This window comes from Brienomyrus brachyistius, chromosome 17 (assembly GCF_023856365.1).
Source record: "Brienomyrus brachyistius isolate T26 chromosome 17, BBRACH_0.4, whole genome shotgun sequence".
NCBI classification, from domain to species: domain Eukaryota; kingdom Metazoa; phylum Chordata; class Actinopteri; order Osteoglossiformes; family Mormyridae; genus Brienomyrus; species Brienomyrus brachyistius.
The window spans coordinates 9,740,461-9,758,628 of NC_064549.1; the positions used below are offsets into that span (position 1 = coordinate 9,740,461).

The 18,168-nt window shown below is 45.7% G+C and overlaps 1 protein-coding gene across 1 annotated transcript in view; it reads right to left on the reverse strand.

Annotated features, from left to right (window-relative positions):
• prkd2 (protein kinase D2) overlaps positions 1 to 13,871 on the reverse strand; it is a 38,442-nt gene extending 24,571 nt beyond the window's left edge. Inside the window, exon 1 of the mRNA XM_048980656.1 lies at positions 13,347 to 13,871. Within this exon, the coding sequence (XP_048836613.1) occupies positions 13,347 to 13,667 (321 nt within the window). The 5' untranslated portion in view covers positions 13,668 to 13,871. The remainder of the gene's footprint in view (positions 1 to 13,346) is intronic.
• Positions 13,872 to 18,168: the final 4,297 nt, after the last annotated feature.

An 18,168-nucleotide genomic window follows, 5' to 3' on the forward strand; every position in this document is an offset into this window, starting at 1 on the left:
ACAGGCCAATCCTCCAGTAGTTAAAAAAAAAACCTTTAGATTAGTAGCATGCAAATGTAAAATAAAGGTTCCCTGTTCCCTGACCTGAAAGGAAGCAGTAGAATCATCGGTGTAACATAGCAAGTTGCAATGTAGGAATTTGTACATCACTGTATGTTATCATTTTAGTACTAGTGTTACTTCTGTGAGTTTCATCCACTCATTCTCTGTAACCACTTATCCTGTTCAGGGTCACAGGAGGTCTGGAGCCTGAGGACACAAAACAGGAAACAAACTTGGATGGGGTGCCAACCCATCACAGAGCGCACACACACACCATAATTCACCCACCATTCACTCACACACCATCATTCACCCACCATTCACTCACACACCATCATTCACCCACCATTCACTCACACACCATCATTCACCCACCATTCACTCACACACCATCATTCACCCACCATTCACTCACACACCATCATTCACCCACCATTCACTCACACACCATCATTCACCCACCATTCACTCACACACCATTCACTCACACACCATCATTCACCCACCATTCACTCACACACCATTCACTCACACACCATCATTCACCCACCATTCACTCACCACACCATCATTCACCCACCATTCACTCACACACCATTCACTCACACACCATTCACTCGCATATGTGGTAACTCTAATCAGCCTCAGCAAGTTTTTGGACTGTGGGGGGAAATCAGAGTAGCCAGAGGAAACCCCATGACGACATGGGGAGAACATGCAAACTCCACACACATGGGGCCATGATGGAGACTCGAACCCGGGTCCAGGGGTGTGAGGCAACAGTACTAACCACTGCATCACCTCTTTCAAGGTTCAGTCCATTGTATTTCTTTACTGCCCCCCAACTGCAACCCTGTACTTAATAATAGGTATGGATGGATGGTTGGATGGATGGATGGATAAATGAACCCTGTTCAGAGATAAAGAGCTGGACTTTTTCCAGAGTGAACTAAACACCAGTTGCATCAAAAGGATACACTTTGGGACTCCATCTGAATTTTCAATCTGATTCAATTTATCAATACCCACCTGGGTGAGTAATCTGAAGAGGGCTGTAACAGCACAGGTTAAGCTGCTAAGAGCACAGACCGAACCGGCACGGACCTCAACCAAAGCAGGCCATTTGTTACTTGTGGGGGCTTCGTGGGTCTTAAGGTGGACCTGGAGGAGCCCGGATCGAAGACCAGGTGGCGTTAAAGCGATTGCTGCGGTGCGGAGCGATTACAGGGCGTCTTTGTGGCTCCTAGCAACTTGATTCATCACATATGGAAGTGGGAGGAGAGGAGGCCGGGGCGGAAGGAAGGAGCAGAACTGCGTAAACACCCCCCCCTCCCCCACTGGCGGTAACACTGTGCTGCTGAATGGCCTCATTGTGACCTGGTGGACTCCTCCCTGCCTCTCCACCAATCTCCACGCATGTCTCTTCCCCACAGTCACTCTCCCGACTCCCTATTTCCCTCTTTTGTAGACCCGGCTGAATGCTCTCCTTTCGCCCTATAAATCTGTTGGCCTCGTTTACACGCAAAGACGTCACTTTTGGGAAAGGCGCTACAATAACAAACCGCACAATGAAGTGACTCCGTTGTCTAGCCATGCTTCTGCAGCCGCTGCGTAGCAGTGCGACGTGTCCGCAGACATGAAAGTGATTCCTTTTCACATTTCGTCTTCACCGGGCCTTTTTTCATCTCTAACTGCCCTCGGCGTCTGTGTCAGCCGGTCTTCCTGGTCCTTTTCCACACAAATCACAAAGCCGTCTCTATATGGAGACGAAAAGGCCAGGCGCTCCTGCCGGGTCCCAAACTCACTGCCAGTTGGGCTGGTTAACTACGTACAGGTCAACCAGTAAGCTGGAAGTCCAAATAACTGAGCCATAATCCTTGATCCTGCCTAGTCTCTGTCTGCGAAAATATTTATGAATAGGCATGAAGCAGGGCAACCCATAGTATTGACATATGGGGGGGGATTTTGTTTCTAAATATCATCTTAATATAGATAAGATAAGACAAGATAACATAAATATAGACATATATACATCCATCCTTCCATCCATTTTCTGCAACTGCTTCTCCTATTCAGGGTCGTGGGGAGTATGGAGCCTAACCTGAAGGTTACAGGCACCGGGCAGGAAACAACACAAGTGATATATTTACATATACACATATATACAAAAAAATGAGAAAATGGTACATGTGCGGTTCAGCAGGTTAGGCTACTCTGCCTGTGATTCGCAGGCTTGAATCCCACCCTTGGCAGCTTAATCACATGTCCATTGGGCCCTTAACCCCTCAAAATGCAACACAACCTTCATGTTGGTGTAAAACTATGATATTACGTCTGTCAAATTGTGTCAGCTTAACCATTTCAAAACCTCTCCTAAAATCACCGCAGTATTTGCAGCGACTGCCCAATAAATACATGTATTTTTTGACTCAACCACTATGCCACCTCATTTGGCTAATCAGTACCTTATTGAGTTATTTAACAAAACAAATCAATCAATTGAGCTGAAGGACATACGTAAGGCATAGATGGAATGGCTGAGGTGCCCCTGAGGAGAGGTTGGGAACTTAAGCGAAGTTTATCTAGCTGTCCAACAAGATAACTATAAGTTTTTGCGAACAGGTGAAATTCTTGTTTATTTTTTACTGTATTTATGGTTCATTTGTATATAATATAATGTTAAATTGTGTTTTTGTTTCAAAGCAAATACATCCATACAACCAAGAAAAATAGTCATAAACATTTTCTTTGACTGCCTAAGACTTTTGCACAGTACTATATGTGTATAGATCAGGATGGAAGATGGAAAATAAGCCTTCTAATGTGTCTTTGGTTGTGCAAATGATAAATAAGGCATTATTTCAAAAACTGGAAATACTGTGATTGTGTAGGAAGGGCTTTTATATACAGAATCCATTTTAGCTAAATACCTGTAACTCTAGGCTGAAATAGTTAACTAACTCAGTGCAGAGCTCCATCCAGCTGGGTTGGTTACTTACTGCTGGAATCGTCAGAGGGCTGGCTGTCGCACTGGACGTCCACTTGCCCAAAAGTCATGTCGTCACCCCCTTTTACGTCAGTACCTGCGGAGAACTGCATTTTTTTCTAACCACACCCAATCAGTCAGCAGGGCCACACCCACAAAAAATAAATCATTCTCATTCTTCTCTTGTTCCTTAGAAGGACAAGGCACGCAGTCTGATCCCAGGCAAAGTGTCGCGCGTGTGTTTGCTTTTCCAGCATGTAAACACTTTCCATCGAGGCAAAACAGGCAGTTAGCTGGTTCTGAGAACCTGAACTCAAATGAACTTTAGCTTCTCCTTAAGCCAAGATCATAGACTGAAAGCCTCCTCTCAGGCTCCGTGTATTCTCCATTAAAAATTAACAAATGAAAGAATGAATGAATTGATAAATCGATGGATGGATGGATGGATGAATGGATGGATGGAAGAATAAAAACTCAATTTGTTTAGCTTTCTTCAGGTTGAACACTTTACGCCTTTCTATAATTCAGTCTATTGCCAGCACTATTGATATAATGTAATCCATTGTTGTTCGAAATAGCTACCCAGTTGGCAGGATAATTGCATTTTGTTACAACTGAAGGCTTCTGCCTTGCGACGGAAACTGGTTGGACAAACACACAACCATTGGCTTTGTGCATTATCCTTTGTGTGGGCCTTGCACCCATTCATTCTGCTCACATACTCAGGCCTTTTCAGTCTTCCATTTCTTATTACAGGCAGCCCGCAGGACACGAACCAGAGCCGTTCCCTAAGTCTGCCTTTATGCCAAATTTGTAGCTAAGTCAGAAAAACAATAATACAGTTCATGATGACGACGATGACGATAGTTATAATAATAGTAACGACGTACAGTAATGTATGTAGAGACACTGAAGCTGCACTTCTTCACAAACATCTCAAAGTAGCGCATGCATTTGTTATTATGATCCATTGCAGTTAACTCTAGATTTTTCATATAATAGGCTTGACGTGGTCCGTTCGTAAGTACGAGTTTTCCGTAAGTCGGACAGTCTTAACGCCGGGGATTGACTGTTTCTGGTGATGTGAGTTTAACGGTCTGTTTGTCGGTGACAGACTTCTCCGGGTATCCCAACTGCCTCTGGATGTCAGAGTCGGTTCAGCCTCTGAGTCACAGCAGAGAGGCTGCGGCCCCTGTGACGTTTCGCATGAATAAAGCCCAGCAAGACTAACCCGTGACCTCATAAAGGCAAGCAGTATGACACAGAGGGCAGTGACGCACATAAACATACGAGAAAGCAAACGAGAAATGAAGAGTAAACACCTCGATCGGACCCCTGTGTTCTGAAAGGCCCAGGGATCGAGGTGAGATACAGAGATAAGCAGTTCTGTGGCTTGCTGTTGCAGCTTTCTGCTGCATGTACAACAACAAGGGGGATTCCTGCGTGTCAAAGCCCGCATGAAAGTACGCTTAAAATCAGTTCAACTAGCTCTTATAGCAGGCACAGAAAAGTCCAAAAACTTTGTTTCCCAAATATTTATTTCTGGAACTTTCAAACTAGCAGCCAACATAAGCACATTCAGTACAACCGTTGAGAGTTAAATTAACTGACCCCGATAAAAATACCAACCGGCCCTTTAAATGCACATTTACAGGAAGAAAAATATATACACATAAAAAGATGCAAATAAAGAATTAAACAGGTAACAGACTGACAAACTACTTTCGTGGAAAAAAAAAACATAAGAACAAGTAATAGGTATTGAGATTTTTAGTCTATTAATCATTAATGAAGATTATTAGGCTTTACTATGGTCTGTTTTTCTTACTTCATTGTTAATGAATTTCAAGAAGGGGGTCCATGTTTTCAAAAATAAGTCTTGTCGTAAGAAGGTTCTAGATCATCGCTGGATGTATTGGACCATAGTTTGAGTCACTGCTTAAGGGAAGAGGGATCCACCGACGCTATCGCACAATAATTCGACATCCTGAAAGCATGGCTAGTCGAGCCTGAGTATCTTACATTGGGCCTACAACCAAGGATGTTCTACGCACCTTATTTACAAAGGATATCATTTTTCTGAACTGTGTTTTGTATCAGTAGAGGTCCTCCTGAAGCATTTCTTGATGCAAGATGACTGAATGAAGCACGTCGGCTCCAAGCAGAAAAAGGAACAAGAAGCGCAAAGAGAACGGACAGGGTTGGAAGACTTTTGACTCGAAAACCTCCTAAACACTTTGAAATGGCGCAGAGCAAACGGTGTGAGCGGCATAGTCTTCTAATACAAATTAGACATGACTGACTGTACAGAGACAAGGGGTGAAAAAAAAATCACAGGGTTTAAAACAGCATGCTTGCCCTCAAAGGAAAATATAAATATTTAGTTTAAGCATTTTTGTGAAGACCATATTAATACATGAATACATATGTGGGGCAGTGCGTGGTTGGAAAGATTCAGAAAATGAGCAAAAGGCAAAATATGAGGCTAGATCTTAAGAAAAGGTTGCAGAAAAAGTAAGCGGACGAAGACTTGGCAATCAGGATATCTGATCTCAACGGTGCCGCATGGCACGTGAAACGTGGTGCAGCCCTGCTCTGCCTAATCGCATGACCTAAGCGACCTCTCTCCTGCCTTCCTCTTCCCGCTGGAATGCCGACATGATCAACGGGCGTTTTGACTAGTCAAATGTAAGGCCGCACCATTGCTAACAGAGAACGCAAAGTCGGGAAATACGAACCTCTGTTCCGTTCTGATGCAAATGAGGAGCGACTGCTTGTGGATGTGCATCGTGTTACGGGAGCATTACTGTCTACTGCATGGAGGTGCAGTGGAGGGAAAGGATCAGGGTCGGGGAAGACGGATTGGCTCACGTTTTTTGAGCTTGGCAAAGATCACGTGCACCGGGTAACGGGCGAAGCAGATGGCATCGGTTCCGGTTCTGCCGTGTTTAGTGTTGTGTGACCACAAAGACAGGTGAAGCAGTGGTTTCTCATTACTGCATTAAATGCACAAACGCCAAATACGTTAAACAAGCAAAGAATATCTGACATAAATGCAAGTCTGTGAGGATCAATGAGGGAGATTAGCGAACTTGATTTGTCAGAATCATCCAATAAATAGCATATAAAATCCAACCACAAATCCCAGTGTCAGGTCATTCTTTAAGCATGTATCTTTGGAGGACTAAAATCTAATATTTTTCCAGGCTGAAATAAATCTACAGCAGTTCAGGAATCCTGTTGAACCTGCAACCACAGATATTGGAATATTCAGGAGGGAATATCGTGGCCTGTACTACGAAGCGGGGTTACTGGCTTATCGGGGTAACTTGTCGGATTTATCATAGTCTGGGCAAAATATAAGTGAATGAATATGAAGTCCATTTAAACTGCGGTACCTTAAATCCAACAAGTTACCCCGATAAGCCAGTAACCCCGCTTTGTAGTACAGGCCACAGGTCTTATTCCCACTCTGACAGCCGCTTCCCAAGCAGTACCATCGTTGTCAAAGCGCCCCCATGATTACCGTCTGATGTTTTCGGAACGCGAGGTATTTCGATGTCACTCATTCCCGGAACACCAGAATCAGTTCCATCATTTAAACAAACTTTTACTTCCCTTGTATCGCACCCCCAGTAGAACACGCTGGTCTGAATAAACAAATGGATGTGCTGTAAGCTATTTCAGTGCATTTTGGATGAAGGTGTCTACTATTATAATAACAACAATACCACTTTCAGGATGTGGTTTTATCAGAACCATCCGTCTAAACACACCCACGGTGCGGCCCTACTGTAACACTGCTGAGGTTAGTAAACAGGAGATCAAGAACGTTCCTGCTATCCCAGGCATTTCAAAACGGAGGTGGAAATCACGCAGGGCTGTTTTTTTTTGGTGGATAAGCTTGAGTGGGGTTATGCAAGGGGGGGGTAAGTTAGCCCCCCCACAGCTCCCCAACCCTGCCCCCATGCATCAACAAGGCTCTCTCTCCCTAGCTATGAGGTGTACTCCTTTCAATTGGCACAGGGCACAGGGGACAATGGTACTTTTGTAAGCTAACGAGTTTAGATCCATAAGTGTTTCCCAAACCAGTCAGTCTATGTTTTTGCTCCCTCCCAGTCAGTACACATTTCTGCTCCCTCTCAGCTCCCGGGAGTGGACCGTCCCCGAGGACCGGACTAGGCAACACTGCCATAAGAGAAACAGATGTGGGGGGGGTGAGTCTGAGAGGAAAGTCGTTTAGGGGGAGAAGGCATTGATTAAGAAAAATATCCAGGGCAAAAAAAAGTTTACATTTTAAGGGGCTTATTGATGAGGAATGAAAGAAACTAGGAGGACCGTAAATCCCCCGATAAACAGGCAGCAGAGATGTGACTGAGTTACTGGTCCAACTCTCACTGCAGCCGCTACGCCAGAAAATGAGTAAACATGTTCTTTTTAGTAACATCAATTCCGTGCAAATACAAAACAGCTTTTGGTAAAACCCAAAAATAGCTACAAAAATAAATGCCGACAGGCTCCGAGTATTCTCTGGGCGAGACTGTAGCCTGACACCTTCAGGACTGCGGAAGCTCAGCTCCACTCCATGCGAGTGGAATTTGCATGTATGCCTTTGGTCCGAACAGGTTCATTCTCGGTGGCTTTCATCCCCTACTACGAAGACGTGTAATTACACTAAATTGCATCTGTAGCCTCTGTAGTTCAACAAGCAGGGCATTGTACGAACTATGCAAAGATTGTAGGTTCAAAAATTAGGGAACAAGCAACCCACAGCCCTAGTGTGTCCTGTCTGGAACACACCCCGGCCTTGCGACTGCGCTTCTTGGGATAGACTCCAGGCTACCCTGTGCTAGAGAAATTGTTGTGAAATACATGTAGATGACTTACCTATATCACACATGACATTCCCACAGAGCTGTAATATAGGTACTGCAGCCATTTCAATCATGACTGCCATCCTGGATGGAATTTTGATCAGCAAATGACCTGCGTGACCTCATCCCCTAGTAACCAATAATTGTAGCCAGACAAGTTAAATCAGGTACATTTCTTCAGAAATAGTGCTTAAATTAGGAGTTTTAAGTCACTTAAAACATTATGAATCCTGCTCTAAAACCGAAAGGGTCATCTGATGAAGAGTTAATTTTCTGGCGAAGAATCTAGTGTCATTTTTCCATCTTCCCAGCATAATCAATGATTGCATACTTCATGAATGCAAAGCAGGCTCAGCATGTTTGTTGATAAATCAGCGAGGTATGGACAGTTCTTGGCAGCAGTGATTATTAAGAAAGGTAACGTGGCCGCAATAGGACTGTAATCCCAGCCCAGGCTTTGTGATATTTAACGATCGTATCCAAGTTCAGCTGATTGTCCCCTGTGGCCCATAAAGGCACTGTGTTCCCCAGATACACTCCCGACCTGACCAATCAGCTTCTTTACATACAGCTTCTCACAAGACGTCACAACGGTGAGCTAGTGCTGATTGGGGAATCTGCACGTCTTTCACCACCAGCAAACAAGCAAGCTGCATGAGCTTAAAAGTCAGGTAAAAGACAGCTGTCTCTTTCAGAGCACTGTATCGTTTATCGGTGGTAGTCATCGACAGATAACAAAAATCAGAGCCCTATGTGTGGAAGTAGAGCAATATTTACAGAGCTTCAGAACTTCGCAACACAATGAGTAGATGGCGCTTGGTGATATGCATACACACAATACAGGAAATATAAAGCAGTGGTCAAATTGTAAAAACATTTCAAGGGGGAGGGTTGTGAGGAAGTCCTGTGGCAGACGATTGTCACACCCGGGCTGAACCCCTCCATACATAATGCGCCTCTAGGGAAAAGCTCTAGATAACTTTGACCCTAATTAGACGATTGTGCAGATTGATTGAACAATAGGCTAAACCAGGATTTCGGCACGTCACCAGATTCTATGTGTTTAACAGCGTATAAGCCCAGAAAAACAAGCTGAGTGTTGAGGAACTAAATGGCTCGGTTGATGCTGAGCGCGTCTGCTGAGATGGGGAGGCCGGCCAAGCAAGCATTCTGCAGGACTAAGAGGGCATTACATTAGCTGAACAAGTATGAGGGGCATTGGGGATTGGGGGGGGGGGGGGGGCTTAACAATAACATTATTCTTGTTTCGGTGCACAGATTATCTACCAAGGAACAAGGGTGGATAGCTCAGTTCCAGAAAGTAAAAATCCAGACCAAGATTTTGTTTCAACCAACCAGTTGAGTCTCTGTGACTCTTTATGCTTAACTAGTTGGTTGAAACAAAATCTTGGTCTGGATTTTTACTTTCTGGACCTGAGCTATCCACCTCTGATAAAAAATACTAATGTGTGTAACACCACAGTCTCAGACTCACAAACCCAGCTGGAAGTGGCGAGACAAGTCAGGTCTCATGCTGATCTTCCAGTCACACATTCACCATGATGAATAGGAACTCCGCTTCATCCGAACCATAAATCACCTCCAAGGGTTTGTTGCCGCTCTTAGGAAACTCGTCATTTGCATTTAAGTTTCTTTTGCAGAACCTTTTTCCGAAAGCAACACACACACAAGCGAGTCAGATAGTAATAAGCATACAGCAAGAAGCCAACTTAGGTACAAGGGCTAATTTGTGGTTATTTGTGTAAACAAATATGGCATATAAATATATTCCATATTCACACACACAAAAAAGTATCGCACCTATCTTGACACTTGACTGAGTGATACGATAAGACTGGGGGAGTGGAAGGCTAGGGTTACAATAGACTTACAATACTGTATCTTTTTCAATTACAATACTCTGGGAAGTAACAAATCTGTGATTCTATCTAGATTAGCAACACATCAATCATTATAAGCTTAGTAAACATTCTCAAAAGTTGAGAGAATGAAACATTAACAAGGACGTGGAAAAGTATCTAGAGGAGCACTGAGACAGATTTGATTTTTTTTTTTAACTAATTTAGCACTGTGTTGCTGTTCTGCTCGCTCTCCGTCTGTGAGCTGCCCGGCCATATATGGAGAAGTAACAACAGGCTAACACATGCCTGCCAATTGCTTTCGATGATAATGCAAGATTTCTTTGCTCTGCTAGAAAGTTCTCGCATTTTAACTCCCCATCATGTGTTTGATGACACCCAGTGCAGTGAGCACTTCAGCATGAAATAATATTAACACGTGTTACTTTTTTTACTTTTTACAATTTAAATTCCAGTTTTCAGACCTCGGCATAGTGTCTGAAATCTTGTGTTCATCCTGAAAACCCAACCAGCTTCCCGGAGCCTTCCAGGGCGTGAAAGGTTGGGTGTGGTGACTAACTGGTTTCAGGGCTGTATTCCTCGGGACCCTTTTCAGACACCAAAACAAACCCGTGAGATTCACTCCACAGGTTTAGCAAAGAATCAACATTACAAAACTCACTTCGACTAGCATGTCAGCACCAAAACAAGCTGGGAGTACAGAAGGGGACGTCCTGTGGTCCTCACTCCCTCCCCCCACCACTCTCCCAGTACCACCAGCAGGGGAGGTAAGACACAGCGGGTCACGTTAAGCAGACTTGGGCCGGATGTGGCCGTCATTTCCTACTCTTTATCTCCCAGACAATGGCCAGCTGACATGGCCCCCCCAGCTCACCGGGGCTGGAGGACGCTCTCCAGAAGGGTCCACAGATTAATGAATAAATTATTCAAATTAAAAAAAGGCCCAACAAGTGAAGAGAAAGGCTGGGGGCAGGTCCGCCGTAAGGGGATATGAGGCGCTGCACCAGCTACCAAATGAATGGAAAAAGTTTCAGTGGAACACGGAGGCCATTGAATAAACATGGTGAGCTGTGACTCACCGCGCTTTAGCCGCTGGAACCAGAGATGCCGAAAACAGCAGCACGCCCCCCCAAACCCAAAATCCCTGAACCAAAAATGCAGCTATTCCCAGTTCAGACTGTCAGGTAGCGTCAGACGCTGAACGTGTCACGGTAGGAGGTTTTATCTGGACGAATTTCAGTTTGCGTGCCGGTTATCTCTGCGTATGAAGGTGGCTGGAGTACTGCTGTTATTTCCTCACCGGGAAACATCACGCCGCCACCAGCATGACATGAGCTATCAAATTAAATGGTTTGGTCACCAATGTGCGTCGCGAAAGAAATCCCTCAGAACTGTGAAGGCAATGGCCAGTGTTAAACCGTCATAGGCAAAGAAATGAGAGGCACAACTTAATAGGGGGTGACTCAACTTAATCATTTAAATAGGAAAGGTCTGTTTATTGGAGGGCGCCAAATTAAAGTCAGATTTTTAAGCCAAATTATATTGTGGGGGTAGACATCCCCCCTCATAATTAAGCCCCTGGTCAAAGGTGGTTTCTGTATATTAACGATTGTTTAGCCATCAGATAAATATGAATGAAATTGCACAAGTAACTTGTTTTTGAAACGCCGATGCATAAGTACATTATTATTGTTGATGCTGTTGTGGATCAGTGGCAAGGTACCTGAAGGGCAGCACTGTTGAATCCCAGCTCCTCTGCGTGTGTGTGTGTGTGTGTGTGTGTGTGTGTGCAGTTTGTATGTTCTGTCCAGTTCGTGTTTGTTTCCTCCGAGTCGAACGACATGCAGGTGGATTAACTGCCACTTCAAAAATGCCTATGTTGTGTGTATGTGTGTGCCCTGTGGCAGACTGCCATCTCACCAGGGTGTACCTGTGCCCTGTGCTGCATGTGGCAATCTGCCGTCTCAGTAGGGTGTACCTGTGCCCTGCGGCAGACTGCCATCTCACCAGGGTGTACCTGTGCCCTGTGCTGCATGTGGCAATCTGCCGTCTCAGTAGGGTGTACCTGTGCCCTGTGCTGCCTGCGGCAGACTGCCGTCTCAGTAGGGTGTACCTGTGCCCTGTGGCAGACTGCCGTCTCAGTAGGGTGTACCTGTGCCCTGTGCTGCCTGCGGCAGACTGCCGTCTCAGTAGGGTGTACCTGTGCCCTGTGCTGCCTGCGGCAGACTGCCGTCTCAGTAGGGTGTACCTGTGCCCTGTGCTGCCTGCGGCAGACTGCCGTCTCAGTAGGGTGTACCTGTGCCCTGTGCTGCCTGCGGCAGACTGCCGTCTCAGTAGGGTGTACCTGTGCCCTGTGCTGCCTGCGGCAGACTGCCGTCTCAGCAGGGTGTACCTGTGCCCTGTGCTGCCTGCGGCAGACTGCCGTCTCAGCAGGGTGTACCTGTGCCCTGTGATGCCTGTGGCAGACTGCCATCTCAGTAGGGTGTACTTGTGCCCTGTGCTGCCTGTGGCAGACTGCCGTCTCAGTAGGGTGTACCTGTGCCCTGTGCTGCCTGCGGCAGACTGCCGTCTCAGCAGGGTGTACCTGTGCCCTGTGATGCCTGTGGCAGACTGCCATCTCAGTAGGGTGTACTTGTGCCCTGTGCTGCCTGTGGCAGACTGCCGTCTCAGCAGGGTGTACCTGTGCCCTGTGATGCCTGTGGCAGACTGCCGTCTCAGCAGGGTGTACCTGTGCCCTGTGATGCCTGTGGCAGACTGCCATCTCAGTAGGGTGTACTTGTGCCCTGTGCTGCCTGTGGCAGACTGCCGTCTCAGTAGGGTGTACCTGTGCCCTGTGCCCTGTGCTGCCTGTGGCAGACTGCCATCTCAGTAGGGTGTACTTGTGCCCTGTGCTGCCTGTGGCAGACTGCCGTCTCAGTAGGGTGTACCTGTGCCCTGTGCCCTGTGCTGCCTGTGGCAGACTGCCATCTCAGTAGGGTGTACTTGTGCCCTGTGCTGCCTGTGGCAGACTCCTAGGCTGTGCATTAAATAACTGTTAACAGGGGTGTCAGGGGGCCATGGATACCCTTGGCAGATTCAGGGGGCCCAGTACTTTATAGGGGCGTGAAAAAAAAATTACTCAAGGGTCCTGATGAGAATCCATAGCGACACCCGACTGTTAATAACAACAAAACTCAGTCAGTCTGCCTTGCAGTATTCTCGTCTCACACCGACACCTGATTTGGGCTCTCTGAGCACTAACCCCGCTGCCTGCAGAGAATTTTCAGGTTTCAAAGTTTCGACACCGCAGGGGTTACTGGGTGCATGTTATTGTGGGCGCGCTCGTCGCATGGATGCATACGGAGGCGCCTGCACACGAGTTGTAGGTGCCGGGGCCAGTTAGAAAACCAGACAAATGAGGTACAACGCAACGCCTTATATCCAAATTAGGAGGTAATTTTTGTAGACCACCCCTCCGCCCCCCAAGGATAACAAACGCAAACCCACACAAAGACTCATGCGATTCCAGATACACTCAGCGTACAATGAAGTGTAACTTAAGGACGTCACATGGTTTGGACTCACCTTCTGGTCCACAATAGAGCAGGCAATTTGCTTAACATAAGCCAGGTCTGCAGAATGGGGCAACAGCACCGACTCCCTCGTCAGCCCAATCTGGATGATGAAGGAGACCCCAGTAGGGGTGGACGGTACCGGGAGTGCAGCCCCCCCGCCGGCTCCGGGAGATGATCCGAAGTCAGTTAGCAGTCCCAGCTGATTGGCTGTGGGCGTCATGGCGACTGGAGTTCCTGGCTGGACTACCATGGATCCCGAGGAAGAGGGGCTACCAGGTGCGAAGAAAGGGGAGAGCGGACCTGAGGGCATACAGGAGCTGGCGTGGGCCATCCTGCGGGGGCCCCTGTAACCAAGGAGGGGGCCCGGGAGGGGCGGAGGAGTCTGAGGAGGACCAGGTGCTGAGTGGTGCAGCCACACACTCACCCGGAGTCCTGGCTTTCACAGCCCAGTCTTTGGCTCCCCTCCCTCCTTCCCTGATCCTCCCAGAGAGTCAAAGGAGACAAATTCTCTTTACCTCACCCTCCCTTCTGGCACTTGCCCCCACCCCCCCCCCACCCCCCACTCTTTTCTCTAATTAATAAATCAAAAAATCAGGAGTCACTTGAAGCAGCAGCAGGAAGAGATCAGGAAGCTTAGAAGCTGTGCTGCTCCTTCTTCCTTCTGCCTTCTGATGCGGAGCTGATCCACAGAGAGGAAAGTCCAAACCTATGCAGAGAAACTCAATCCAGAGGGGAACAAAAAGAGAGAGAGAAAAAAAGCAAAAGGTTGAGCACTTCTGGCCTACAAAATGGCTTCCTTGCAGAGCAGGAAACTGTGAGAGCAGAGGAGACAGAAAGGGCTGGCTGGGCTTGCTTTACAAGTCGTGCTCTGTTTCAGTTTCTTGCCGTGAGTGCCTCAGAGTGTGTGTACGAGTCCCTCCCTCGACTCTGCCTCCACTTCTGTACTTTCAGAACTTTACCAGACTCGAGGAGGAAGTGGAATGACGGACGGGCTGCTCAGCCAATGAGTAGCAGGCGTGGGTAAGTAGCTCCATTGTGATGTCACGTGCTCTCCACCCCTTCCTCTTGTCTCCGCCCCCTCTCCCTAATCCTGCCTCCCCTCCCCTGCCCTTGCCTGTCTTTGCCTGTGTGTTCGAGCAGTTCATCTTGTTCATTCCTCTTTTCTTTCCTGCCCCAAAGAGCGGCTGATTTCCTGCTCCCTCAACCATTGACAAATCACCGTCTTTTTTTAAAGTTACGTCCCAACCCAACCCACGGGCGCTTTTCTACTCCTCCTCCACTTTCACACTTTATTATCTATTTTTTTGTTTGTTTTTATTTGGTTTGATCTGGACCAGATCTGCAGGGCAGACACATACCTGATGATACCACACCTACACAGTTAAGGGATATATTTTTATTGTTTGGCGTGAGAGACAATGACAAGCTATAAACCACACAAAGAAACATCATTTGCAAGAATTCAGCTAAATTCATAAGCTGAAATAAAAGGCTGTTTAAATCCAGCTTTCCTGACACATGAAAAGTGTTCATTTGTTCGTGGGCATTTTGTGCCTGGATTCTGAGTCTGCTTTAGTAAACTCACGGTAAACAGTGTACACCTAGAGTAATTAAAAAGAGTAACCCCTCTTGCCTATCTTGAAGTAAAGATGGAGTACGAGGGTATGCTTTGTTTAAAGAAACACGAGGGAAAATCATATCACCAGGAATTATGGTTACGCTCATGGTGTGGCAGTCACTGTTGTCCCAGGAACATTGACCATAAGAGCTGTATTTTGAGATCCTTATCTCACAAATCATGTAGAGTCAGGTTGGGCTGCAGCTTGGATGAGACCCCGGATATTCACGAAAAATAACGCATACTCATTTTCATGCTTTTGAAGAGTATAAATTTCACCCCGGCAAGCTCAAAAGCTGAGATATTGCATACGACTGCTTATACGCCGTCATCAAAGCATCTATAGCAAATAATTTATAGCGCCTTTCACAAGAGGTGCCCTGAGGAGCTTGACAAGAGTTGTGGCAATCTAAACCATAACGTACTAGGAAAAAGTTACTCTTATTCGCTTATTTGAATTCCAATCTATATCAAGGATATACTTTACTAAGCATTTCGAGAATCCTTCGACGATATCATTTTTTGGTCATATTTATCTAGAAGCAATGGTATTGTATCACATAGAGGTACTTTAATTTTCAGAGTCTGATCCTGATGCCTCACATGGAGAGCTTTGCCCCCCCTGTATTGAGGCTGTTAGCTTAAGTTACCGTCATGAATTGAAAGTGAATGGGCCTTTTTCATGGGTCTGGCTGGGTATTGGTTTACTTAACAAGGCACCCATCTGAAAGAATTAATTCTGTAAAAGCAAAAAAAAAGGAGCCTTTCAGACTAAACCTCTGTGCCTTGGTACCTGTTTCTAGAGAAACGTGGAAATATCTCACTTCACGTGAACATTAGGGAGCTTCAGATCGAGGGTCATAAGCTAGTTAGGTAATTATGCGTACAGTTCGGAAGTGCATGCCATGGAAACCACATTGCAAAGACCCTCAAAAGGATAAAATTATATATATATATATATATATATATGTTTAACACAAACACATAAAAAGGACAAAGTTCTATGTACAAAATCTTTATTGTTAATGTTATGAAGCTTTTTCTGAATGACATAGGAGACCCGCCAAGTAAACAAAAACCAGAGAGTAAATGGAAAATATATAATTTGATACGAGCCTGAATGCATTACAAAAAAAGCCGGGGGGGGGGGGGAGGGGGGGGATATTTTAATAAATAAACAGCAAGTCTCTTGTCCCTTGTGGTTACAGAAAATCGTTTGAATACCGCTTAATATGATGTACAAAATATCACACAGTGATAAGTTGCTATTAAAAAAAAAAAAAAAAAAGACAAAAAGACAGGAATCACGAAGAAAATGAGCCCTTTTACCGTTACTTTCATTATTCGTCGTGTTACGTTTTCATTATATTACGAAAGTTGGGCAACTGCGATTTATCATTCACAAGCAAGTTCTAACCCTACTTTAAAAGAATGATGCACTTGATATACACTTAAACTACTGCATTGTTACATCTTAATAATAAGCTTAATTATTATAATAAAGAAAAATAAAAGGAGAAAAATGAAATGATGGGACAAATACAACATGTAACACCAAACTGCGTTATCTGGTCTTTCGGTCGATGTGTTTTTTTTTTCTGTCTACATCTGCTTGGCTTTCTCCTGCTTGGAATTCTGCATTCGGACGCTGATTTGAAACACTGGACAGACTAGACCAGGGTAAAATGTTGAAGTGGGGGGGGGGGGGGGGGGAGGAATGAAACAATATGTTTAAAATCCCCCGATAAAAAGGTCATCTGGATATCAAAAAAACACACGCATCAGAAATAATAAATGGTTCCTGAATCTTGAATCATACCGACTCATGAGGTGAATGACAATTTATGTTAAAACTCAAGAGCAATTTGGGGGGGGGGGGGGGGGGAATTAAACCATATAATACATTAGTAATTGTGGCACAGTCACGTTCCTTTAGGGATATTACATCCAAACGTGGGAGAGGGGGGTGACCTCATCGTAACCTCTGTCGCCAGCGAGTGCCTCTCGTTGACCCCCCTAATAAAGCAGTCTGCATGCGAGCGCTCTTCCTTTCCACAGACGGAAGGGCCCGGGGCGGCAGAGCCAGTTACTCATAAACCCGGGCCCCCGGGGGCCCATGGCACTGCACTCCCACCACACACTTTTATTGCCAGGTTTTGATGGCTTTCCACAAACTGTAGGAGTCGCCTCCGGACTTTTCCGTTCCTACCGAGCAAACGAGGCTCAAAAAGAGAAAAAAAAAACCCCAAAAAAACAAAAACGGAATCAAGTTTAACGTTAAAAAACGTTAAACTTACGATATTACAAAATTAGTATACGACACCCCCTCCATCGCACGACAAATAGCCAAACATCCTCCGATTTGCATAAAGTGAAATTGCTTGCTGCGTTTTCTCACCCTGTAGTGATTTATTACGTCTCTTAGACTCTTCCTCTATTTACTGTAGAGGCCTGCTTGTGTAATTCAAGACGTCTCAGCACTGCCCTTCCTTCACAAAGCATCTGATCAGTGTTTCCATTTTATTTCCTAGCTTTGGAATTAAACTACAGCAGCGTATCTCGTCTCTCCTCCCCTATCCGTCTTTATCATGGATGTTTGAAATAAGATAAAACACAAAAACAGAAAACTTGGCCAATGTACCTCTGGATAATATAGCGGTGCTACGCTGACGATGACAGAAATTGCAGTAGTCGTGTCACTATTGTACTGTACTACAAAGATTCCTCTGATCTACTGCTTATTAAACCGGATTACCGACGCCTATTGTGTGACCTGCGGCAAATGTAAGCAGCTGAAAGCGCAAAGCATCATGGACCGCGAAACTCGAGGGCTACATCCACAAGATTACCCTCGATCTCCCCACCACCAATTAAAAAAAAAAGATAATTAGGTAATTATAAACGGCTTCAGACAAAGGAAAACATAATACCTGGGGGGGGGGGGGGGGGGGAACGGCAACTTAAAAACCATGAGCTATTATCACGTGGGACAGTCTGTGGCTTGTCATGGATACGGACCCCTGTTCACAGGAAACCATAGTGCTCAACGGTGTGACTAGAGGGAGCAGGCCCAGCAACGGAAAACAACACACCACATCCCCATAGGTCCCTGATTCAGACATGATTTTAGCACCGAGATTAACCAAGAACACACTATATACAGTCGATGACAGAAGATCATATATATACAGACAAATCCATCATCTAGCCCCGC